At 35.4% G+C, this 26,658-nt stretch overlaps 1 protein-coding gene across 2 annotated transcripts; it reads right to left on the reverse strand.

Moving 5' to 3' along the window:
- Nucleotides 1-4,420: 4,420 nt before the first annotated feature.
- LOC115218884 (phosphatidylinositol N-acetylglucosaminyltransferase subunit Q) lies at nt 4,421-25,352 on the reverse strand. 2 transcript variants are annotated; one of them, XM_029788876.2, is made up of 9 exons: nt 25,229-25,352; nt 18,577-18,774; nt 15,995-16,505; nt 12,572-12,697; nt 11,228-11,348; nt 9,273-9,399; nt 7,555-7,711; nt 5,865-6,057; nt 4,422-4,592 (listed from the first exon to the last, which is right to left on the reverse strand). In XM_029788876.2, the coding sequence occupies exons 2-9, from the start codon at nt 18,725-18,727 to the stop codon at nt 4,437-4,439; spliced, it is 1,542 nt and encodes a 513-aa protein (XP_029644736.1). In that variant the 5' UTR covers nt 18,728-18,774; nt 25,229-25,352; the 3' UTR covers nt 4,422-4,436. The 2 variants fall into 2 exon arrangements, with proteins under 2 accessions (XP_036362995.1, XP_029644736.1); XM_036507102.1 differs by lacking the exon at nt 25,229-25,352 and having other exon boundaries at nt 4,421-4,592.
- Between the last annotated feature and the right edge of the window lie 1,306 nt (nt 25,353-26,658).

A 26,658-nucleotide genomic window follows, 5' to 3' on the forward strand; every position in this document is an offset into this window, starting at 1 on the left:
GTCCTTGAATTAACAAAATTATATTACAGCATTTAATAAAATGAACTCCATAAGAAAGTATATTTATTAGTAGAAAAATAAGCCATTTCTTCCTGCTTTTGCTGTTGCAACTATGAACAGTTATCTGCCTTCTATACCAAGTATTATTTTCTCCTTGCTATATTCTTCAAATATCTCTAAATTGTCAAGCTAATAAAGAAGCCTCTACTGGTTGATCACCCTACTAGAAATACCAGCCAAATTTCCTTAAATCACACCCTACCATTCTTAAAACATAAAAGACATATTTGTATATATAGAGATAGATCTTTGTCTTCAATCATTTCAGATGTTAAAGAAAAAAAAAGCATCAAAAACAAACACAGATTTTTATTTCTGTACTAGTGTTAATTATTGTTTATATAAAATGTCCTTTTATAATTTTTTTAATTATCTTAGACCATACTGAGTGCACATTATTCAGGTTGGTTCTTTGCTTCTCACTCAAAATTGTAAAGACCTGGCTGAATGTAAATTGAGAAACCTGAAAAAGAAAATTTTATTTTATAGTTTTTACTTTTATTTGATAATGCTGGCACTAGAAACAGGTTTTTGTTTAGAATACTGTTTAACACCTTTTCATTTCTAAAATATACTACTTAATTTCAGTGGTGTACTTGCCAGGCAAGTGATTTGATCTGAACACGTTGAAACAAAAATAATTCAAAAACACACAAAGACTGTTAACTTCACTTAGGCATGTATTATTGAGTCAAAATTTGTCACACCAACTACAACCTGGCCATTAATGCAATTCCACTGCACCTCTGATTTTGTCACCAAATAATAATTGTCTAAGTGAAGTTAACAGCCTTTGTGTATTTTTGAATGATTAACATGTCTTTTACTGCTTAAGTTTCACTTAATTTAGAAAATAATCAAACATTTGAATTTCCATCTAAATTTAGAATTATTTTTATCAAAAAAATTAAGAGACAATCAATCAAAAATAGAATTAAGATGGAAAAAGCTCATTTACAAGTTTAATCATATTCCTGATAACTGAAACATTTACTATATATTCTTAGGTACAGTAATTTGGTTCAAACTAGTTTCCAAGCTTTACAAGTCTGTTACAAATTATTTTCTACACTTAAGCTTTGTTGTCTTTTAAAGAAAAATATTAACCTACAAAACATAACTGAGTGTTATACTGGGAATTTTTTCAATCCATGATAAAAGAAGCAAGCTTCTAGGGAAGGGTATTTAATGTATGAAACAAAAGGCTAATTTATTCTCTGAAAATCTTTTTTCTTAGCTAAGGATAATATGACTGCCAACCACAAATACTGCTTCTTGAAATTTACTTGGCCATAGAATTACAAAGAATGTTGTGGTGGTCACTCAACATGTAAATATAAAAAATGCCTTTCGTAGTACAAATTCGATCAACAGCTTTACTTATTTGCTTAATGTTTGTTTTTCCATGTTAGCACAAGTTGGACAAATCAGTAAAAGCAGTATTTTATAGTCAGATACTCTTCCTGTCACTAACACTTACCTGTTTTTCAAATGGATTTTTAAATATTTTCTTTTGAAAGCATAGCTGCAGGACAATTTATTAGCAGAAAAAGTCAATGAACATTCACCATTTTCACTCAATGCTTTTCATACAAGGAATATGATCAAACACACATGCATGCTTATATATATGCGAAGACCAGTTGAGGCAAGTGAAATCGAAGTCGAAATCAAATTCGGTGACTGGCATCCGTTGCTAGTGGAGCGCTAATAGTACCATACGAGTGAGATCGTTGCCAGAGCAACAACCTGGCCTCCGTGCCGATGGCACGTTAAGCACACCATTCAAGTGTGATCGTTACTGCGTCGCCTTACTAGCACTTGTGCTGGTGGCATGTGAAATATTCGAGCGAGGTCGTCGCCAGTGCCACTGGACTGGCTCCTGTGCAGGTGGCACGTAAAAAAGCACCATTTGGGTGTGGCCATTGCCAGTACCACCAAACTGGCACGTAAAAGCACCCACTACACTCTCGGAGTGGTTGGCATTAAGAAGGGCATCCAGCTGTAGAAACTCTGCCAGATCAGATTGGAGTCTGGTTCACCATCAGTTAAATTATGATGATATATATATTTGCTAATCACAACAAAAGCAGTATTAACTCAAAATAGCATTCTGTATATCTTACTTAACTTGGATATACTGTAGAAAGCCAGAAATTGCAGTATTTGTCTTGAGAAAGAATCTCATGTAGATGTATAGTGCTAAACAGCACGGAAGTATATCAGTAAGCAGACACAAAGTGTCTAGCAGTGATGATGAAATTGCTAAATCTAGATTTCTTCCTCCTTGAGCATTATCGGTAGCAAATATCAACCACAATTTTAGCCTCTGCTGATAAAAAAAAACTGACTGACAAACCACTGGTGTAGCAAATAGCCAGCAAGCTGGGTAAAAATTTGCTATATTTGTGATGTTAGTAATTTGTTCATCACTTTTTCTATATCAATTTACTGGCTAATGATACTCAAAGAGGCAGAAATCTAGATTTAGCACTTCCACTGCTGCTGGACACTTTGTGTCAGCTACTGATTATGCTTGTGCTTTTCAGCACTATATGTCTAGATGAGATGCTTTCTTGAGACAAATACCACAATTTTCTGGCTTATATATCCAGATTAAGTAGGTCGTTGCCAGTACCGCTGGACTGGCTCCTGTGCAGGTGGCACATAAAAGCACCATTTGAGCATGGCCATTGCCAGTACCACCTGAGTGGCACGTAAAAGCACCTACTACACTCTTGGAGTGGTTGGTGTTAGGAAGGGCATCCAGCTGTAGAAACTCTGCCAGATCAGATTGGAGTCTGGTGCAGACATCTGGTTCGCCAGACCTCAGTCAAATTGTCCAACCCATGCTAGCATGGAAAGTGGACGTTAAACGATGATGATGATGATGTATGTTTATATATAAATACAATGGCTTCTACACAATTTCCATCTACCAATTTCACTACATAGCATTGGCTGGCCCAAGAACAAGTTAGTAACAAAACAAACCCTATATCCACACGTTCTGCCTGTGTCATCAACAAGCATCATTCATTCATTTTATGGTTGTTTTTCCATGCTAAAATGGGTTGTTGGAATATTAAAATTACCTTTTGATTTCTAAAACATATATTACTATTGAAATTACTAACACCTTAGTAAAGCTTTCAGTGAATTTCCTAATTAAATTGACCAATATAAATTTAGTAAGAAAATACTTAAATTGAAATCTCAACTGAAACACATATCTTTCTTCAAATTCAAATTACGATGAACGTAAACAAACAAATGAAGTTTGCTTCAGAAGCGTTCAGATTGTTTCTTAGAAAGTTAAAGAAATGTTTTTTTAAATCTCAAACGCAGGTTGATGCTAATAATATGATAATATCAACTGTAGAAAGAAGCTGTCAATCAAAAAGGATGGTATAGACTATTAGAAATTAATCTAGTATAAACAAAACAAAAAAATAATTAGAACTATACTTGGAAATCAAATAATTAAAATTGTCATATCACAAAAGACTATGTTTCAGGATTCGCTTGTGGATTTCATAGACAGAAATTGAAAGAAACCTTTTACTTGTTTCAGTCATTTGAAACAAGTAAAAGGTTTCACATTAGTCTCTTGGTCTAAGGGTAGACAGTTCATATCTATTACAGAGTTTAAGCTGTATCCACTGAGAAGTAGATGTGCATCATATCATGATACAACTTAACACTGTATGATTAGCTTACACTGCTGACTTCAAATACTGATATAGTTATATTTTGGATAGTAAATGGAACATTTCATAAGTACCACCACTGTCTAGTAGAAAAAGAAACACACACACCATTAGTTATTTTTATTATTAGCATTGAATTTACGTGCAGGTGGAACGTAAAAAAACACCATTTTCGAGCATGGCCATTGCCAGTACCACCTAACTGGCCCTCATGCTGGTGGCACGTTAAAGCATCCACTACACTCGGAGTGGTTGGCATTAGGAAGGGCATCCAGCTGTAGAAACTCTATGAGATCAGACTGGGGCCTGGCGCAGCCATCTGGTTCGCCAGTCCTCAGTCAAATCATCCAACCCATGCTAGCATGGAAAGCAGATGTTAAACGATGATGATGATTGAATTTATTGTGTGACATACTTAATATCTGTTAATTTACCTCCAGGCTTTGCTTTAAGCTAGGCCTAAAAATAGATAGTTTCTCTCTACAGGAAAATAAAGAAACTGAACATAAAAGAATATCAAGAAATGAGGGACCATTTATATCATTGCTCAGTCTGCTATGGACATGTCGGATAGTTTAGTTTTCAATGCACTATATTGTCTAGAAAAAAAAAAGATGGTCATGACTGAAATGCTTTTGATCACAGTTCTAGTGGATCAGAGCTTACCTAGGGTTGAAGAAAAACTGAAGTGAATAAAAATAACATACCTGCAACGGATTTTGCTCTTATGAGCCACTGCATCATTGAATAAATAGGTACATTTATAACCCAGTCTGTAATCGATGTGACAAAAGTATGGAATAGAAGAATAACTAGATGGAGCTGAAGAATAAAAAATTTATGAGACAGTCTTAGAGATTTAATAAAACAAAGGATATACATTTTTTTTTAGGCATGGTTGTGTGGTTAAGAAGTTTGGCTTCCCAACTTTGTGGTTTTAGATTCAATTACACTGTGTAGTACCTTGGGCAAATGTCTGACAACAGCCCTAAGCCAACCAAGCCTTGGAAGTGCAGTCAGCTTGTTTGCTTCACTCTTTAGCTTTCAAATTAATCTGTCACATGTAATGCTTATTTGTTCACATTGTTTCAAATTAATCATGCATTAACATTCCATTTCTTGCCACAAAACAGACATCAAAGAGATGAAAGAGTGTAGACTTAGAAATAATAAAACCTGAACCCCAAAAAATTAAATTGGAAATTTCATTGAAATATTAATGCTTTTAAGATTTCAGTGATAGAATGACATTGTAGGGTAGGTGTGAGAGGCAAGATTTAGCCAGTTTGAACATGCAGTAGAGAGAAATATTTGAGCCTGATATGGCTGGTTTAAACGTTAAAGGGCTCCTGCCAGAGCAAAGATATATATACAATGCATGTGTAAATGAGCTTACATGTAAAATGAAGGGGATCCTGTTCATGTGCTTATAATGTGAAGGTTTATTGCCACAGGAGGACTGAGTACAAGTCTTGATGATTACAAAGCAAACTTTTTAACCAACTGGCCATGGCTACACTATGTTGTGAGATAGGCACACATACAAACACATGGTTGTCTTGCAAGAGTGAATGATTTCAATGAGAAATCATCATCATCATTGTTTAACGTCCACTTTCCATGCTAGCATGGGTTGGACGGTTCAACTGGGTTCTGGGAAGCCCGAAGGCTGCACCAGGCCAGTTAGATCTGGCAGTGTTTCTACAGCTGGATGCCCTTCCTAACGCCAACCACTCCGTGAGTGTAGTGGGTGCTTTTTACGTACCACCGACACAGGTTCCAGACAAGGCTGGCGAACGGCCATGCTTGGATGGTGCTTTTTACGTGCCACCGGCACGGAAGCCAGGCGAGGCTGACAATGGCCACGATCAGATGGTGTTTGTTACGTGCCGCCGGCACGGGGGCCAGTCAATGCGGTGCTGGCTACGGCCACGTTCAGATGGTTCTCTTACGTGCCACTGGCATTGGTATCACAACTACAAATTCCATTGATGTTGATGGATTTCGATTTTGATTTGATTTTTGATTTTCAAATCAAAATTGAAATCGATCAACATCAACGGAATTTGTAAAGAAAAATAAGTGCTCACTTACCAGAGTGAAAAGACTGTAATACACCGCTGTAGTTGGCAATAAAAACAAAAGTACTGTGAAAAACAGGGTCCCAACAAATAGATGATCAATATCATTTGATGCTGTATCTAATCTGTGACGGAGAACATTCCATTTTTTGCCACAAAACAGACGCCAAAGAGATGAAAGAGTGTAGACTTGGAAATAATAAAACCTGAACAAAAAAAAAATTAAATTGGAAATTTCATTGAAATATTAATTTGAAAATTTGAATTTTCATTCATTCATTTAATATCTTACTAGCAAGATTTTTATGTTGAGATACTATTCTTGTCACTAACCCTCATCTGTTTTACATGTAAAAGTTTGTTTTTTCCCCATGAATCTTCAGAAATGCAGAATAACCAATCATAATGTCAACAAGGCATATAAACGTCATCACCATTTTTCTCAAATGGTGACAAGCAAAGTATAAACATTTGCACAAACATACACATGTATATATGTATGTAAGAAGCCTGTCACGTGTGTGTGTCTGTGTTTGTTCCCCACCACCACTTGACAAATGGTGTTGGTGTGTTTACATCCCCATAACCAAGCAGTTATAGAATAAGTACCAGGCTAAAAAAAGAGGACTGGGGTTGATTCATTAGATTAAAAGTTATTGGCAGTGCCCCAACATAGTTGTTGTCTAATGACTGAAATAAGTAAAAGATAAAAGATAGATATATAGGCACACATATATATGAGCCAACTCTATTACATGACTTTTAGAGGGCCCCTTCAACTTTTTGTTTCAAGGCCCCATCCCTTCATACAAAATTCATAATTTATGCACCTTTTATTCATAGCTATATTTTACTTTATTTTATCTGAAGTTCAATATTTCACATAACCCTAAAGAACATCTTTAAAAGTACAACCAGTTAAATTTATTTAGGTCTATTACAAATTTCAGTAAGTAAAACTTCCAGATACGAATAAAAAAGCACTTTTATAATCCAGACAACTTTCACAGCACACTTTTCACTTCACAAGATCATTAATCAGTTCAGAATAATCATACTGAGAGTTAAGTTCATGTACAACAGATATCATAGATAATCTACAAAGTCTGGTACACATTCATAGTACAATGTAATATTTTTACAAGAACTTTTGCAGGTACAGTGTATTACCATTATATTTCTTGAAATTTTCAGTTAACACAGATAGTTTAATTCTTGTTTGATATCTTAACAAAAGTAAATAGATGACTAATCTACATACTTTGATCTTAACATGAGGCCCCTCAACCGCAGAGGCCCCCTGTGACCACAGGGGTTGCAGGGGCTTAGCGATGGCCCTGATATGAGCTTCCTGCTGTTTCTGTTTACTAAATTCTTTCATAAGACATCAATCAGCCCTGACAGAACTTTGGTAGAAGACACTCGCCTAAGGTGCCCCATTCCACACCCAACCCATCCTTATTGTTTTTTCCTGCAGTAGAAAATTTACCTCAATAAACCTCATCCAACCGTTCATGCATGTTAAAATTGATGCTAATATGATGAGAATGAACCACCTTGCACTTCTCAGGAATTAAATATTTAGTTCAATAAGAAAGCCAAATTTATTTTTTTAAACATATTCCAATTAAATGCTATTGATTATAAAGTAATTAAATTAAAAAGCTAACAGCAATTTCAATCAAAATGAGTATTCGACTTACCGTGAAGCAAAAACATAGAAACAATATATATGAAGCGCCATTAAAGATACAATATCTTGGAGAAGGCTAAGTTGCAAAGAGAAACCAAAGATCCCCGAAAACAAAGAGCACTGAAGAAACGTGGCAAGAATTGGTTCAAGAATTACTGTCAAATATGCTGCAAAAAGAATACACCAATAATTAGAATTAAGTAAATATGTAACAAAAGATAAAATATGGTTCAAACATGAACCAGAAACTATTTCAAATATTAGAATTTCTTCAGTAAAGTAAAAACAAAATGGTGTGTATAAATAAATAAATATATATATATATCTCACCGTGACCGACCAGGCTATCAGATGTTGCTACACATCGCTGGTCACAATGAGCTTCGCATTGTTTTAGCCTTCAAATGACGCCACCCCACTGGCTAAGCGAGCAGGCCAACAGAAGAAAGATGTGGCAAAAGAATACAGCAGGGATCGCCACCACCCCCTGCCAGAGCCTCGAGGAGCTTTAGGTGTTTTCGCTCAATAAACACTCACAACGCCACCCAGTTTGGGAATCGAAACCATGATCCTACGACCGCGAGACCACTGCCCTAACCCCTGGGCCATTGCACCTCCACACACACACACACACATATATATATATATATATTTGTTATACTTGGGAATGGTCACATTTTGCCAATTAAACACATGCACTATATACTTGGTTTTCATATCAACTTCGTTATTATTTTCATTTTAGGGTCCTTTGTCTGAAATCTTTCATCACACATCTTCAGCGCAGTGACTCTCTATCTCCTATATGGGGCTGAGAGTGACTGAAGAGGTCACAAGATGTGTGAGAAAGAGCTTTGACAAAGAAACTAAAATAATAATAATAAAGCTGAAGTGAAGACCAAATATATAGTGCATGTGTTTAAATGGCAAAATATGACCATCCCCAAGTATAGGAATTTTTGTTTCAACACACGATTTCACATTAAGAAATTTGCAAAACAAATACAAAAATGTGTGTGTGTATATATATATATATATTTTTATATAAATTTATAAATAAGGATAATATCGATATCGATATTATCAAGTGGCCAGCATGGGAAAAATATCATACAAAGGTAATAATTTTTTTTACAACTAAAAATATGGGTGTCTGAGAGACACCTCCATACCGAAATAGCAGTCAAATCCCTGACTCAAAAACCACGTTAAATGTTCATATCATTAGTTATATATATATATATGTGTGTGTGTGTGTATGTATGTATATAAAAACATACACATAATGGGCTTCTTTCAGTTTCTGTCCACCAAATCCACTCACAAGGCTTTGGTCAGCCTGAGGCTATAGTAGAAGACACTTGCTGAAGGTACCATGCAGTAGGTCTGAATCCAGAACCATGTGGTTGGGGAGGAAGCTTCTCGCCACACAGCCACTCCTGTGCCTATATATATATATTGTGTGAGTGAGTGGGTGAGTCTCCTTGTCTTCACATCGTATGATGATTGTCACTATCATACAAGCAGTGTCATTCATTTTTAATAATTCTACGAGAACAGACCTGGCCATGGAGAAATATTGCTTTGAGGGTTGGTGACAGGAAGAGCATCCAGCCATAGAAAAACTGCCTTAGTAAACTCTGACCCATGCAAGCATGGAAAATTAGACGTTAAAATGATATTTTGCTTCCATCAAAAATGAAACTAAAAATATACTTTATTACTTACTAGTCCATACATAAATGTTGTACTTGAAAAACGATCCCAAGAACCCATTAAGCTGTGAGTTAAGCTTGAGACCAGCAGGTGAGCCCATCAACCATTGCAGGATGCTTGACAAACTTATTACAGTGGTCTACAAATAAGAAATTCATAGAAGACATTTTAATTCAAATAGACAGAAAATTAAATATGTAATTTCGTTTTTGGATTTGGTTTGCAAGGTTCTTTATATGAGTATGTGTGTTGAAGCATATTCTGTTGTGTCTGGGGCAAGTCATTTTCTTTTTGTGCCTTATAATGTAGAGTCAAGACTATTGAAAAGGTTGCAAGACGCAATGAAAATTTTTAGAAAATAAAAATAAGAAATAAGTGGAAATTTTACTGGTGAGTGTGTTACATTATAAGGTACAAAAAAAAAATTACTCTCCGCAGACACAACTAAATATGTAATAATAAATTAAAATTTTTTAAATATGCATGGCTTTGTGGTTTAGTAGCTTGCTTTGCTACCACATAATTCCAGTTCAATCATAATGAGCAACAACTTGGCTAAGTGTCTTTACCATAGTCTTAGACTTACCTTGTGAGTAATGTTCCCCCTTCTAAGCTGTGAACTTGTGCATGTGCACATGTTTAACAACTAGGAAGGGAAAAGAATGTGTATTTACATTACTTACAAGCTTTTAAAGATGAAACCAAATTTGTTTAATGGAAGGAATTTGAGTGATGCTTATTTGCATGAATGCGCATGCACTTTGTAAAGAAAGAAAATTTGCATACAATGTAGATTTCTGCATTCCTTCATAGCAACAAATTAGAAGGAACATTTGAACTTAGAATTCTGATATAGTAATGCAGCTTGTTCATTATTTGAGCCAATTAGTGAGTCTTAAGGTGGTTATTTAATTTACAAGAAATATCAGCAATATTTCTCTTAAACAACACTACCATCTTAAAGGGTGACATACTAGATAATAATGTCATAGATTTTCTAGGTGTGTATAAATTAATGTTTAGTTTAAGTAATACACATTTTATGATCAATTCATCATCATAATTTGGTCTGGATGGTTTGACAGGAGCTGGCAAGCCACAAGATTGCACCAAGCTCCAATGTTTGCTTTGGCAAAATTTCAATATTTAGAAAGATCATTGTGGTGAGCACTGTCATACAAGAGTTAAGTTTCAGGTGAGCCAAATCCACAATGAGATTTTTATACTTATTGAAATGATTTCACTTTGCTTAGAAAGTTACAGGAAACTCGTAAACATTTCATGTTTCCTGTCTCCTCCCCTAAAAATATAGGGCTTTAAATCTAGTCAAATCAATAATTAGGATTATTGTTGTTTAGCCCAAACTGTTTTCCAGTAGTTTATTACAAGTTTAAATAACATTTAATAATACTTTCAAATTTTTAGCACAATGCCAGCAATTTTAGGGAATTGGATGAGTCAATTACATCAACTCCAGTCTTCAACAGTAACTTATTTCACTGATCCCAAAAAGATGAAAGGCAAAGTCAACCTCAGCAAAATTTGAACTCAGAACTTAAAGTACCAGAAGAAATACAACTAAGCATTCCATCTGATATGCTAAAATTCTGCCAGCTCACTGCCTTAAAAAACATATTTTTTTTTAATAACAATAATAATAATAATAATAAACACTTTCCATACAGAAACCATCAGAGCACCACAACAAATCACAGCACATACCCAAGGCACACAGAGCTGCGCTCGGTAGTGAAGTGAAAGCACGCTATAAAAATAAAACTACTGAATGATGATAATAATAATAATAATAATAATAAATAATAATAATAATAATAAATAATAATAATAAAATAATAATAATAATAATAATTAGGACTGAAAGCAACAATAGTCATAGAAATAAATTACAAGATAGAATTTTCATTTTCTTACATAGATAAGTTTTTAAGAGAAAAGTTCTAAGATACCTTTGTCCAGTATAGGATAAGAGAGGCAATATCTTGCGGTGATGTCAGCGAAGACAGTAAAAATAAGCATAAAATTCCTAATAACGAATCCATAATCTGACGATATCCAAGATCCAAGTAACTGAAAATTAGAGAAAAAAAAGTTAACCCTTTCTGGACTATCCATACAAATTTATGGCCTTGTTAAATTAGAAAAAACTACTATATATTCATATTTTAAAAAAATCAACAACAATATAATTTTTTTTTTTTTCACTATACTTTACAAGTATCTTAGAACTTTTCTCAATTAAAAACCATCTGTAACAAAATGACAATTTATCTTGGTAATTTATTTCTATTACATTGTTGATAAAAGTGAACGAATCCATAATCTGACGATATCCAAGATCCAAGTAACTGAAAATTAGAGAAAAAAAAGTTAACTATTTCTGTTACTACATCCATACAAATTTATGGCCTTGTACTAAAATTAGAAATAACTACTATATAATTCATATTTATAAAAATAATCAACAGTTAATAAATTTTTTTTTTTTGTCACTTGAGAAAGTTTATCAATTTGTAAAGAAGAGCGTTGTCAATTGAATTTACAAACCATCATGGTATACAATACTGGTACTTTAATTTATCAACACAGAACAGATAAAATGTGAAAATATTTGAAATAAAGGATAAAGCTTAAGACAAGACTTACCATATTTGACAGCTTATAAGATGCACTTTCACCCACCCCACAAAAGATGTTTCAAAAAAATGACTCCAGGTATTTTTATGCTACATAGGGCTTATATTGCATGTTTTAATGTTTTAAAAACATTTTTCCCGACTATGCACTGTTGAAATTGGTTGCATCTAACATGCCTGTGCATTTTTTATGCTATTAAATACAATAATCTTTTCTTTATTTTACCAACAAAATTATTATTTCATAGATTATACTAGTAAAACAGAAAATTCAACTACTTTCACCAGGCAGATATAAACATAGCTGAATACATGTACTGTTACAATGTAATACAAAAGTAATGTAAAGCATTGGTATTCAGCACTGCTCAGTCATTGTTCCTCATTTCTGAATGACTAGATACATAAAAGAAGTATAAAGTGTTACAATTGTATAAAGTCGGAGACTTAATGCTGGAGGTCAACTCTTATAATTGTTGTTGGTGGTGATATCAGTATTCACTAGAAATTACAAAACATCGTAAGGGTTTGATAAACCTCTAAATGCCCTAGATACAGAATTCAACAAGAGGATTTTTTTTTTTAATATTCAATCATTATAGCATTCAATTTTACAAAATTCATATCATTGAAGTAAAAAGACAAATATCAACAAACCAGAGTTTTTTCAGAGGTGACTTTTCATCTTTCTTTGTCTGCAATTCAATCTGAGAATGTTTCATTTTCATAACTCGTGCAAATGCAGAAGTAAACAAAACTTTATCAATATATTTATTGGTATTCCTATAAACATAAAAAAAAAGGGCAAAATAGAAGTTACAGGACTATATTTTTTGTAGATCAGTTATTTAAATAGAGTAGTATGGTTTATTCTTAACTGTTAAATCTATCTTTTTGTGCTTCCTTCTAAACTATATTTTGATTAATATATTCAGTGAATGTTCTTCAGATGCCTTATTACATGTATGCATGCATGATTTGACCTTTGCCTGTCCTATGTATCATATGTGATACACAGGACATATTTCACTGGCATCTATGCATCATGTACGATACACATTCCCAATTTTTTTCAACCACAAAAGTAACTTGGGTCTTATGGAAGGAAAGTTTTATATTACTCAGAACATATGAAACAAAGGCTATAGAAAAGCCTGTAAACAAGCATGGATGTTTAAGACAAACCTATGGAAATACTTTGTACAGGAAAATGGTTAAAACAGGCTTTGAAATCAGAACTTGCATTTAAAAGTTCTGGATTCAAACTTTGTCTTGGGTACTGATCCTATACAAGCAGAACTTCATCATCATCATCATTTAATATCCGTTTTCCATGTTGGCATAGATTGGACGATTTGACTGAGGACTGGTAAGCCAGTAGGCTGCACCAGGCTCCAATCTGATCTGACAAGGTTTCTATAGCTGGATGTCCTTCCTAACGTCAACCACTTTGAGAGTGTAGTGGGTGCTTTTTACGTGCCACTGGCAAAGGAACCAGTCAGGAGGCACTGGCATCAGCCATGTTCAGATGGTGCTTTTTATGTGCCACCAGCACAGGAGCCAGTCGGGGGCACTGGCATCGACCACGTTTGGAAGGTGCTTTTTACATGCCAAGTTAAATGTTATTCTTTTACTTGTTTCAGTCACTGGACTGGGACATTGTTTTCAAGGGTTTCGTTGAACAATTCAATCCCAGTACTATTTTTTTTAAAGTCTGATACTTTATTTCATCCATCTCTTTTTTGCCAAACCAGTAAGTTACAGGGATGTAAACAAAAAATATTGGTTGTTAAGCAATAGAGTGGGAGAACACAAACACAGACACTCACACACACATCATCATCATCATTTCATATCTATTTTCCATGCAGGCAATGGGTTGCCATGGTCAGAGTTAGAATGCATAAGGAGGTACATCACATCTAAAGGGGCCAAAGCAGTTGGGGAAAGGTCATCTTCCTTGCATTTCATTTTTAGCTTGCTTTTTATAGCTGGGTACCCTTCCTAATAACAATACAGGATATATTGGATGTGTTTTTTGTGACACCAGCACTAGACATAGGAATAGGGGAGGGAAAGACCCATGTCCATGACACAACTAAATGAACCTCACAACCCCCACATCTCTGCTCATTCAGTAGCCTCTTCACAGAGTGAGAGTTAGCAATAGGAGCATGAATGACATGAGAGGGATATGTGATGGAAGAATGAGTGACAGGGGTAAACAGTATTGAGAAAGGTATGTATATTCAAGACAATGTGGGCAAGATGGCAGGACAATGACAGAAAGCTGCATTACTCAGTAGGTTGAGCAATGATCTAAGATGTGTGTGTGTGTGGGGGGGGGTGAGCAACATATAGTGACAGAGTGAATAGGATAATGACAGGACAGGAGGAGGGAATAATGAAGGTAGAGTGTACTGGGTACAATAGACCCAATGTAACCACCCATAGGTTGAGTGATGTGGTGGCAGAGTGAATGGAAAGTAGGTGGGTTCCAAACCAGTGAACAACACAAAGCAGTGTTGGTGAGAGGGTCAGAACAGATGCGGTAGCATCCTTATTTACATTGGAGGCTATATACTGCAAACAGAAGAGATCTACTGCCATTGTCAGTTATGCCAAAAGCCTAGTAAAGTGAGACTGAGAAGAAGAGGGAGTGGATAGGCTTCCACACAGTTTACGTCTACCAAATTCACTCAAGGCATTGGTCAGACAAGGGTTATAGTAAAAGACATTTGCTCAAGGTATTGTGCAATAGAACTGAACCTGAAACCACTTGGTTGTGAAGTGAACATCTTAACCACACAGCCGTGCCTGTACCTATGATATTAACATAAAAACAAATCAGGTTGTTTTTGTTCTTTTTAGAGAAGTCTGATGGAGCCAGGCTCTTCTAAAAGGACAGTTAGTTCATTAGTTCATTTAGAAATTAAATTAGATTTTATTTTATTAAGATAGAAAAATGTTATCTTTTTTTAAAATATTACAAAAGAAAGATGAAATTAAAGTAAAAAACATTAAAAAAACATTAAAAAAAATAAAACATTTTATGAAATATTTTTTTAATGCAAAACTATCTGTTTTTGTTACTGCTTAATATGATTATCATTATTAATATTATTATGATGATTATTATTATGGTTATTATTTTGAATACAATCATCCTCATTGCAATCATCATTACTAATATTATTAGTATACCTCCACACCCACAGTTTACACAGGTAGAGTAGAATAGTTAGTGGGCTGTTATGTAGATAGATGTATGTATGTGTGTGTGTGGGTATGTGTGTGTATATGTATGCTCTTCTCAATACATATGACAAACCAGTTCAAACAATCTTTTGCACTTCTGGCATGGATAGCAAGCCAGGGATCATTCTCAAATAATCTTTTATTCCTTTTTTGATCATTTCAAGCACTCCTACAATTGTAACCATCTTGAGATGCCACATTTTTTTTTCCAATTTCAATGAACAAATCTATATATTTTCTGAGTTTTTCAAATCCTTTTGTAGAGATATTATGATTACAAGGAATACTCATGTTGAGCAGTGGACCTCACAGAGGCAAAGTGGCTGAGTTCCTTTCAAGTGTTGGGCTTCACAGAGGCAATGACCAAACCCTTTGGCATTATGTCGTGCTTGAGAAGACCCATCAAGCCAAGCAAAATCACAGTTGTGGCAGATATTGGTGTCACACAAATCGGTACCTGTGCCAGTGGCACATAAACGCACCCTGGTGGCATGCAAATGGCACCTGTGCTGGTAGCATGTAAAAGCACCCATTATACTCTCAGAATGGTTGGTGTTAGGAAGGGCATCCAGCCATAGAAAATCATGCCAAATCAGACTGGAGTCTGGTGCAGCCTTCCAGCATGCCAGCCCAGTCAAACCGTCCAACCCATGCCAGTATAGACAACAGACATTAAATGATGATGATGAGGTGGAGGATATACAAGGAAAGGTTTTATACTGAATTATATATGGAAAGGTCTTATTTCATTTTTACCTGTATTATATCAATCTAACTCAATTAATACATTTGAATCAAAAACAAAAAAGAAAGTTAACTTACTTAAATACAAACAAGGAACTAATGAATTTGATAGGTGATATGAATAATGTAAGAATAATGTCCAGGCAAGAACTTTTTAAACAAGGAGACTTGTGGAAATAACTTGTCATTCTATGATTTTCTTCCAAATGAGCAATATCATCAGCATTTTGGCAGACGTCTTGTACAATCTTCACAACTGCAGAAGGAATAGTATCTGATTGACAATATTCACTATCATTTTTATGTGCAGTGATGCTCTCTTGAATAAAATATGACTTTTGAAGATCGTTTGGATCAAAAAGGACACATGTGCAACAAAAGAACCCATTTCTGGAAGAATTTGTGTAGACTCGGGCACTTAGTGATCTGCGGTTTAACATCTTCAATTCTAACCATCCTGTTTGAAAAAGGTGGTAAAATTTCTCTTGGTCAACTTTTGAATTTTTATGAGAATTCCAGACACCAACAACCTTTAATGTTGGTAAACTTTCTTGATTGTCAGCAACATTACAGCAAAAACTCCAATTATCTAGAGAAAACAAACAAAAAAAAAATTAGCAACAAGCTAAAAAGTACGAGATGTAAATGAACTCTTTACTTATATAAGAATAAAATTTACATAATCTAATCAAAAACTAGTGACGAAATGTTGGATGGTACAAGATTGTACTAATAGTACAATACCTGCTAAATAGTTAAGGAAACAGTAATGTCAGTGTGGTATAACCAAGATGCTTAACTTTCAACAACACAGTCCACCTAGCTCTAAGTAGGTACCAAGGTGTAGATTGAATTACAGTATTTTGTTAGCTTGCATTACTGAGTTCAAGTACTCCTGTGGGTATATTATATAGAGGAATGGGCTCAGTAAATTTGGTTTTCTTTAGACACATACACTATTGCATTCAAAGACTTTGGTAGTGTTCCTATTTAAAAATTGAGTTGTATTTGTAAGTTGACCACACATAAGGTGGCAATATCTTTTTTTCTTTAATTCACAGACAGCTCAGGAAAGGGTCTCAATTTACATGCTCTAAAACTGGTAGGCAGGTATAGGTAAGTTGGTAGGGAGAGGTAGGTAGATAGGTGAATGCATTGGTAGGTCGGGAGACAAATAGATAAATATTGTAAGCCTTTTACGTATGAGAATAAAAATGTACTTTGTTAAATCATTTACTGAACCAATTGACAAAAATTAAATTAGTTAAAATTACAATGTATGAAAATATAAAAAAGGTAAAACACACACAGCTAATCACTGAAGTTGTACAAGAGCTGTAAGTTAATACTTTAATTAAGACTGAATAAGCAAATTTTAACTTAAAGCTGTACTTTCTAAAAGTTAAAAGATTTGTAGAAAGCAAACATTTTAAAGATACATATAAACAAACTGGAAAATATTTATGAAAGCTTACATTTGAAATTAAAATTTAATTTTTTTTAAATAACAGGACCAATCAGTATCCCAAAAGATTCTTTTAGGTCACTGGGACTTGTTTGAAAACAGAGATAATTGCAAGAAAATTGGGATATTTGAACACCCTGATCACTGTCACTAATTTCTAACTGAACTAAAATGAACATATCACCTATAATTCACAAGTAATTGGGTATTGCTTCTTACTGCTATCTTTACTCCCTAGGGTGAAAATGCCCATTCATAATGTCCACCTCCGGCCATAGTATCATCATCATCATCATCATCGTTTATCGTCCGTTTTCCATGCTAGCATGGGTTGGACGGTTCTACTGGGGTCTGTGAAGCCAGAAGGCTTCATCAGGCCCAGTCAAATCTGGCAGTGTTTCTACGGCTGGATGCCCTTCCTAACGCCAACCACTCCGAGAGTGTAGTGGGTGCTTTTTACGTGCCACCCGCACAGGTGCCAGACAGAGCTGGCAAACTGCCACGAACGGATGGTGCTTTTTATGTGCCACTGGCACGAGGGCCAGGCGAGGGACGGACCTTTAGTGCATGTTTTCCTCTCAGACTTTCGGGCAGCCTATTCCAGTGTTTGGTTATTGTTAGCATCTATGGTATGCACAAGCTAGGCTAAGATATTTTCTCATTTTTTTTATCGCTTCATTCATTCATACATCTAACCCGCATTATTGCTAATATGTACTTTTGTAGACTAATTATTTCATTTGACTCTTCAATATAACTTCCAAATCGTAATTTCTCTCTGCCTTAGTTTTTATCCTTAATTTTTCATATAACTTCCAAATTGAAATTTCTCTAAAGCCTTAGTTTTCTTTTTTCTCCCTGTGTTTTCATGTTGGCTAAATATTTCATACTATCTCTAAAATAATCTTTCCTAGTTCATGATGTGCCCACCTCTTCCTGCCCCCACTACCAATATGGGGAATCTTGCTTCTCTCATTGGAAATCCCCTCCTGTACTGGTGGTCTCTTCTATCATACCTGCAATCTCACTCCCCTCTCTTTTCTCTCTCTATCTATCTATCCCGGGACTAATCCAACACAATAGCAGCCCACTTACTTAATCTAACATAACAAATCTAGAGGCAACATGCTTAGCATTTTTTTTAATAAAAAATGTATTTAAAAGCAATCAAAATAATATTTTTTTAAAAAATAACCTTTATCATTGAAGTCTTCTAAACGTATAACCCCAACAATATAAATTAGTTGTTCTTGGCTCCAGATGCGGCCAACTAAATAGCCATCCTTATGATAAGGCAAGCTGTGAGGTATAAAAACTTTCCATGTACAATCCATTGCATCAGACATTGAAGATCAATACATTCCAAACTTTGCAGCTGATCGCATTTATTTTCCTATAAGAAGAGAAATAAAAATAGCTTTAATATAAGATTAGAAATAGAAAATGAAAAGGAAAGAGAAACATACAGATAAATTAAAGTGGTTGGTGAGAGCTTGTAAGTGAAAGGAAAAAGTAGTTCTATGGTTTTATCAGAGGAGGAAGGACAATACCCAAGGCTTTTGGAAGGGCCATCAAAACTCATGTCTGGTAATTTCATCATCATCAATTCACTGCAGGGTAAGTTCACCATCATTAATACACCACAGGGGAAGTTCACTGTTTTTGTTTTGGGTTTCTTTTTTCAATAAAATAGTTTTTAACTATTAGCTGTGAGATACTATAGATCTATTTTCTTGGCAAACTTTCCCCACGGTGAACTTTCATTGTGGTGATTTGATGGTGGTAAACTTTCCCTGTGGTGAATTGATAGCCATGAACTTACTTGTAATCATCAAAACTAGTGAGGAAGAAACAATTTATGGGTTTGTAGATTAGGAAGTAATGTATCAGTTATCTTCAGACAGGAAAGCTGGTGAGAATACTTAGAACAGAAGGGGATTAACTAAAAAGAACCCGGGTTATGATGCTAAACCAAACATTGTCTCCTATCTAAAAACAGATACAGTGTATCTGATGAGCTTCTGTATATATAATTTCACTCATAACATTCAAGTCAACCTATGTTTATGGTAAAAGACACTTACCCGAAATGGCATTCAGTAAGATTGTGTGCAGAACTATGTAAATTGCAAAAAAATACATCATATGTTGTTTGAGGAGAAAAAAATGTTAATGTAGTAGTAGTAGATGACAGCTTGCAAGTTTAGAGAAGCAAGAACTATTATGGCATCAACAGAAGAGACAAGGGTAGCATACATCATGCTGGTATGGTGTTTGTTAGTGAACAAAAGCTTGCCAATCTATCATGAAATAATTATTCTCATTTATTACTAGTAATTTACAGCTGAAAATGTAACAAACGTATTTTAATCCTTTAGTGCTTAAACAGGTCATATCAGGCCCAAATATTCTACCTGCTTTATGTTCAAACTGACCAGATTCGGTTTCTCAAACTAACCCTACAATATCATTCTAAAACTTAATAGTTACTTCATAAAAATCTCAAAGTAACAGGATAATGCAAGATTAATTCAAAACATATGAATAAATTAGCATTACTTTTGACAGGATAATGTGAACGCTAACCTTTCTACAAGACAAAAAGGGAACCTACATGCAGTCACTCAATCTGTTCAAAAAGAGCTCCCAAATCTCCTCTAAATCACACCTTAACCATAAAAAATATGAGGAGGTGCTGTAAAGCACCTGGCTTTAAGGGTATTGTGAAAAGCCTGGTTGGATGCCCAATCTTCCAAGTTCTTTTACAGGGCTTAGAAAAACTGAAGGACTGCTGCAATAAGAGCGTTTAACATCCGCTTTCCATGTTAGCATGGGTTGGACGATTTTGACTGAGGGCTGGTGAACCAGATAGCTGCACCAGGCTCCAATCTTGATCTGGCAGAGTTTCTACAGCTGGATGCCCTTCCTAACGCCAACCACTCTGAGAGTGTAGTGGGTGCTTTTTATGTGCCACCGGCGCGGGGGCCAGTTAGGTGGTACTGGCAACGACCTCGCTCGAATCATGATCCTCTTGTGCTTTCTCTTACCTAAAGCCAGGAACTTTTCAGCACCCCCTTGTACATATAAAAAAAAATTAACTAGCATACATTAGAGAGCATTGCACTAGATATATTATGTTTGAAAAACAATATATAAATAAAGATGGAACTGTCACAATTGAAACACCTGTTCAATATTACAGCCATAGGTAAGAAACAACTATTCTAACAATATATCGCTTAGCAGGAAAATCAATAGCTATTGTTATCAACTGTGATACTGAATGCATGTTATTTCTTGAACGTACATTATTTTTTTTATTTTTAAATTCTATGTGCTCTTTCCAGTCTGAACAAAAATTTACTATAAATTTGAAGAGGCCAACTGCTGTGTTAATAGATTTTTTTTGTCACTTTTTAAACAAAAAACATTTATGTATAAACAACCTGTTAACTCTTTATTGCCAATCTAATATACAATGGATATTTGACAAATCATTAGAAAGAAACTTGCTGTACTATGGAAATGCTGAACATTCTTAAAACCCAAAAGTCCTCCAAGTGTCAGCTTCTGCAAATTTGGAATATTTTGCTATGGTTATTGGCTCAGCAGATTCTACTTGAAAAGGTTTAGAAGATGTTAGTAGACATAATTCAATGACAAAACACCAAAAGACAAATAACTAGGCTGCACTATGATTAGGAATTGGAAAACCTTTCATTTGATGTCCAGTGTGAAAGGTGATGTTTCTAAAACAATTGCAATTCAGCAGATTTAGAGTCTTCACCCTGCAGATATTAACCACAATCAAAAGAATGACTACCCTCCTCCCAACAATGCTCAGAAAATTTCAAAAAAACATTAGATGGCTCAAGTTATTAGAGATTGAATCCAGAGTTTTATAACATTCACGTGTAAAATACAGCACATCAGAAACTAAAATATATTCACTGTCAACATTTTCCAGATCAATAAAAAAAAAGAACCAGGTGTTCACCAAAGCAGGCTTTCTAGGTTGGAAGTATGCAACATGGCAAAAGGATGCTTTGATTACCCAACATAGGTTCCATTTCCATATTACAGTTGCTTCTGTACAGGACTTTCAAAAACTTTGGAATAGAATACACTTAAAAAGGCTCATACAAAGCATTGTAAAAATAAAATACTACCTATCCCTTAACAACACAGCAGGGTCCCCACCTCCAAAAAGGATGACACAAACATGATTGGTAAAGGCAAGACAATGTGCAAGAAAGAATGGGTCTGACACTGACACAAAATCCTATCATCAAGCAAAGGAATGTAGAGAGGCCCTGAAATACAAATATTATTTAATGATATTCAGAAAGAGTTTCCTTTTATCACAGCATCAGTAATCAAAGATAAAATACTCTTTGCCTAAGTATGGTTCTTTTGCATTAACTGTAGATGAAACAGATTTCACTTGTTCTATGCTATTTTTGACAATGTCCTATCTGAAGAATTTGTTGGTTATTAAGCAGCTTCTGAACTTGACACTCAATTGCTTCTGCAGGACAAAATGTTGGTGCTGAACATTAGTAGTGTTAGCATCCAGTTATGTGTTACCACTGGAGAATATCTAAGATCCTCCTTGACAGCTGAATGGCAGCCCAGAAGAACAATGGGTAGATATTCACTCCACTGATGTTGGTCAAGGTAAGCATGCATTGTAGCCTTCAATTGGCAGTGGAAGCATTCCATCAAACCATGTGAAGCTGGATGGTAACTAGTAGTCCGAATGTGCCGCACACCTAGAATTTTCAAAAGCTCATGGAAGAGCTAGGGTTTGAACTGCATACCATAGTTAGTGATGATCATGGTAGGAACGCTATAACGCAATATCCAACCCAATACCAGGGCTCGCGCTACCGATTCTGCTGTAATATCACACAAAAGGATGGCTTCTGGCCAACATGTAAAACAGTCAATGCACATAAGGAGATACATAAAACATTGACTAACTGGATCGGGTCCTACTAGATTGAAATGGATGTGGGTCAAATAAACGTCCAGGGTGTTGAACGTACCAAGAAGTGCATGAATGTGCTTATGCACTTTAACTTTCTGGCAGAAAAGACAAGAACATGACCAAGCAGTGATATCTCATCTCATATTCAGCCAAAAGAATCTAGCTGAAATGAGTTTCACTGTGGCTGAAGTTCCAGGATGCGAGGAACAAGAGGACATGGTGTATCTGTCGAGATGTCACATAATATTTGTGCATAGGCAGGTACTTGAATTTACAAGTCACAAATTCAGGTGAAGCAAGATTGATCGACTCTCAGGGAGGATGATCTGCAAAAAGAAGATGGAGGTCGATATCTAAAAGTGATGACAAAGAATATCATTGGTAAACTGTGAAACAAAATCTAGGTGATGAGTTTCGCAAGGCGAATATCTGTTGGGCTTCAAACGAAATGCAAAAGTAAGCGATGATTGGTATAGGTCATAAATTGGCAACCTTCAAGTGAGTGTTGAAAGTGTCTAATTGCCACATACACAACCAAAAGTTCACAGTCAAATATGCTATAGCAGGTTTCAGTAGGCTTAAGCTGCCACGAGAAGAGAGTAAGGAATTGTACTAGCTACTGGTGATGTTGCTGCAAAACTGCACCAACAGCTGTGTTTGATGCATCTATGACCAGCAAAAGCTGGGCATCAGACTCAGGATATGTGAGAAGAGAAGTGCTAGTCAGCACCTGTTTAACTTTGGTAAATGCCTCAAGATGAATTGGGTCAAGAGAAATAGGCTAGTCCTTTTTTTCTATTCCATAAGAGATCAGACAGAGGAGACAGTAGGTTTGCACAATGTGGAATAAAATGGCAATAATAATTAAGAAGACCAAGGAACTGAGAAAGTTGTTGCAAAAAAGTAGGTGGAGGAATATCCTGAAGAGCTTTCACTTTATCTGGAAGTGGTGCTATTCCATCAATGTTGATGATGTGGCCCCAAAAAATAAGATGCACCAAAATCTAGGGATAGATGAGTGGTTGGTGAGAGCTGTACAAGCCATGGACAGGGATGCTGTCAGTAAGGTGAGGGTTGGCAACGAATATAGCAAAGAATTCCGGGTAGAAGTAGGGGTTCACCAAGAATCAGTCCTCACCCCGCCTCTTGTTTATCATAGTCCTCCAGGCAATAACAGAGGAATTCAAGACAGGTTGCCCCTGGGAACCCCTCTATGCTGATGACCTTGCTCTAATAGCTGAATCACTACTAGAACTAGAGAAATTTCAGGTGTGGAAGCAAGGTCTAGAATCGAAGGGCATTAAAGTTAACCTAACAAAAACCAAAGTCTTAGTAAGTAGGAAGGTAGATAAATCAGAAATTCCTTCGGGTTGATGGACCTGCTAGATTTGTAGAAAAGGTGTAGGTAGAAACTCCATAAGATGTACCCAGTGTAAGTTATGGACACTTAAGAGGTGCAGCAATATCAAAGGAATGTTAACTGGGAAGGTAGTTTTTGTGTGTGGAAGGTGCACTGGTGCAATAAACACCGAAGATGTACAGAAAATAGATTCCATCACATCTGTTGACTAGGTGACCAAGTCAGTTGTGGGGGCGGATGCTCTGAGGGCGTAGCTGCTAGAATAACAATAGACTGGGCAAAATTCTGGAGCTCCTACCTCTGTTGGTAACAAAGGACCTCTCGCTCAGAGTGGCTACACTAACCAAATCCCGCACAGATGGATAACAGTTTTGCCAAAGGGAAATAGTGCTCTTACAATATAAATAAATTATACACACACACACAAACACACATATATTGTACAAACAAATTATTTGTAACTATTCACAATAGTATATTAAATCATTAGGGTGATCATGAGTTTGTTTTAGACATCACGACTAAGGTCAGGGTAGATTAATAGGCATTCCTTTCGATGTTCTAAAATAGCTCAAATTTCATCTGCAGAGAAGGTGATGGTTTCAGTTATTTGGGGGTGCAAAAGGCATTGGTGTTTGTTGACAATCTTCAAAAAGGCCATAGAATTCTTTTCATATTTTAAAATAGCTCAAAATTTCCCGCTGCAAGTGAGAAATTTAATTAGATAAGAATACATTTGTGAAACTATAGCTTATAAGTATTACATGGTGGAGGAACTGTTTACACATTTGTTATTTCTAAACTCGAGAAGATATATAACATGCGATTATGAACTAACGATAGTGATAAATATAAATAAATAAATACAATATTAGAAAATAGGTATTAACTGAACTCAAAGTTCAGGTAAATAAAATATACAAGTTTAACACCAGAAAAGTTAGAGATATATAAGGGTTAATATAGGGCGTAACAAATATCAGAAAATCAAAAAAAAAATGTGTGTAATAGGTGTAAAACAACTTCCTATGAACGAATATGAAAAAAAAAATTCGCGCACGCGAAAGGGGGTGGGGGAGAGGCCTCGGAAAATTCGCATCGGGAAGTTCCGAAAGCGTCTGAGGAGCTGACCCGGGCACCAAAACAAAAAAAAAAATAGTGTAATATGTGTAAAACAACTTGCTCTAAACGAATATGACAAAAAAAATGCGCTCTCGCGAAAGAGGGGTGGGGGAGAGGCCTCGGAATATTTATATCGGGAATTTCCGAAAGCGTCTGAACCGGGCACAAAAACAAAAACAGCGTAATAGGTGTAAAACAACTTGCTCTAAACGACTATCATGAAAAAAATGCGCGCTCGCATATATATTAACCTATATAAGCGGTGTAGAAAATAAAGCCAGTAGAAAACACATAAGAATACAGTTTCAACCAAAATTTGCCTTATTCGACCATTCTTAGGGCTATACATAGAATGTAAACGAAATTTATACTTACGGTATATGTTTAAATACATTTACTTTTGCTTGAATGTATTCGAGTATCGATAAACAGTTGCTAGATTAACAAAAAAGTAAGATAGAATGTGACAACTCACCGCTTTAAAGAATTTTAAAGAATCTTGTAAGAGTTATCTCTCTTAGATTTCTGACTATAATTTAGATTTTAATTTTACTGTAACGTTATGTATCAGTTGCAACTTGGCCTTACCTAGCTTCAATTGAATTTAAGAAGGATAGCAGATCGATGACTAGCGAAGTGCAAAGGGAAGAAACGGAATAAGATCTTTTCCTTTTGAACGGCAGTATACGAAGTTTAAAAGTGTTTAGTTAACTAGAAATTAAGAGGTCCCTATCGTCGAATTTGCAATAGGGAATTAACCAGTTATTTTTAAGTTGTGGATTCTATTTGTCATGTCGTCTGCAGACGGTTTTTATTAAGAGATATAATAGGAATGAAAAAATGGCTTTATAGCGGTTTTGGCTGCTATTTCTAACATGTAAGGGTTTTGAAACTCTCTTAGTTATAACTGTGACTTGTTCATAATTATAAACGTTCCATATATATAAATATACATAGAGAGGTAATGTAACCATCAAAGGGATAGATGTATCCATAGGCACTCCTGATATTACCTCAGTATGTATGGTCCTTGTTATAAGGTATACGGTAGTAGGTAACTTATAAGGTAAACCGTGGTTTAATAAATATAAAGACGATAAGAAATTGGACAATAAACAATGAGGAGTGGATTGTTGGTGTTATAAAGTCATTATTTAATTAAGAAGAGATTATGTTTACAGCTGTTTCAGTGTATCAAGCTGGAGTAAATGCAAATTTACCCCAGTTTGAAATACTGAAACAGCTGTAAACATATTCTCTTCTTAATTAAATGATGACTTTATAACACCAACGATTCACTTCTCACTGTTTATTGCTCCATTTCTTATCGCCTTAAATATATACATATAATCTTTGCTCGGTAAGGAATGTACAACTGAACATAAGCTAGTGGTTGGTGACTTCATGCTTAGGGCCAGAAAGATCTTGAGATGCAAACCAATATGGAAAAGGAGGTTGTGGAAATTCAAGGATCCTTCAAATGGGCAGATATTTAAAGATGTCCTTAATGAGGCCTTTGATGAGAAGGAGGAAGAGATAGAGATGTAGAGGACAACTGGAAGTTCATACAGGACAACCTACAAAGGGCAACAGACAAAATCTGTGGTTAGAGCAAAGCCTCTGCCAGATCAAGGGAGGCATGGTGTGGAACAGTGACATTGACAGGGCCATAAAAAGAAGAGACAGGAAAAGAGTGGGTTGCAAAGAATTATATCAGAAGGCTTAAAAGTCAGGCTAGATGTTTGGTTTATCTAGCTAGGGTGGAAGCAGAAAAGAATAAGTTAGACAATGTCCTACAGTATGAA

Source organism: Octopus sinensis, linkage group LG1 (genome assembly GCF_006345805.1).
Source record: "Octopus sinensis linkage group LG1, ASM634580v1, whole genome shotgun sequence".
Taxonomy (NCBI): Eukaryota; Metazoa; Mollusca; class Cephalopoda; order Octopoda; family Octopodidae; genus Octopus; species Octopus sinensis.

What these genes read in the sequence shown, in the direction of transcription:
- LOC115218884 (XM_036507102.1), bottom strand. Translation starts at nt 18,727, where the DNA reads ATGTCTGATGCAATGGATTGTACATGGAAAGTTTTTATACCTCACAGC. An exon ending in TTATCCTATACTGGACAAAG is followed by an intron (nt 9,400 to 11,227) that starts GTATCTTAGAAC and finishes TCTTATTTGTAG; the next exon opens with ACCACTGTAATAAGTTTGTC. An exon ending in TTCTATGTTTTTGCTTCACG is followed by an intron (nt 6,058 to 7,554) that starts GTAAGTCGAATA and finishes TTTTTTGTTCAG; the next exon opens with GTTTTATTATTTCCAAGTCT.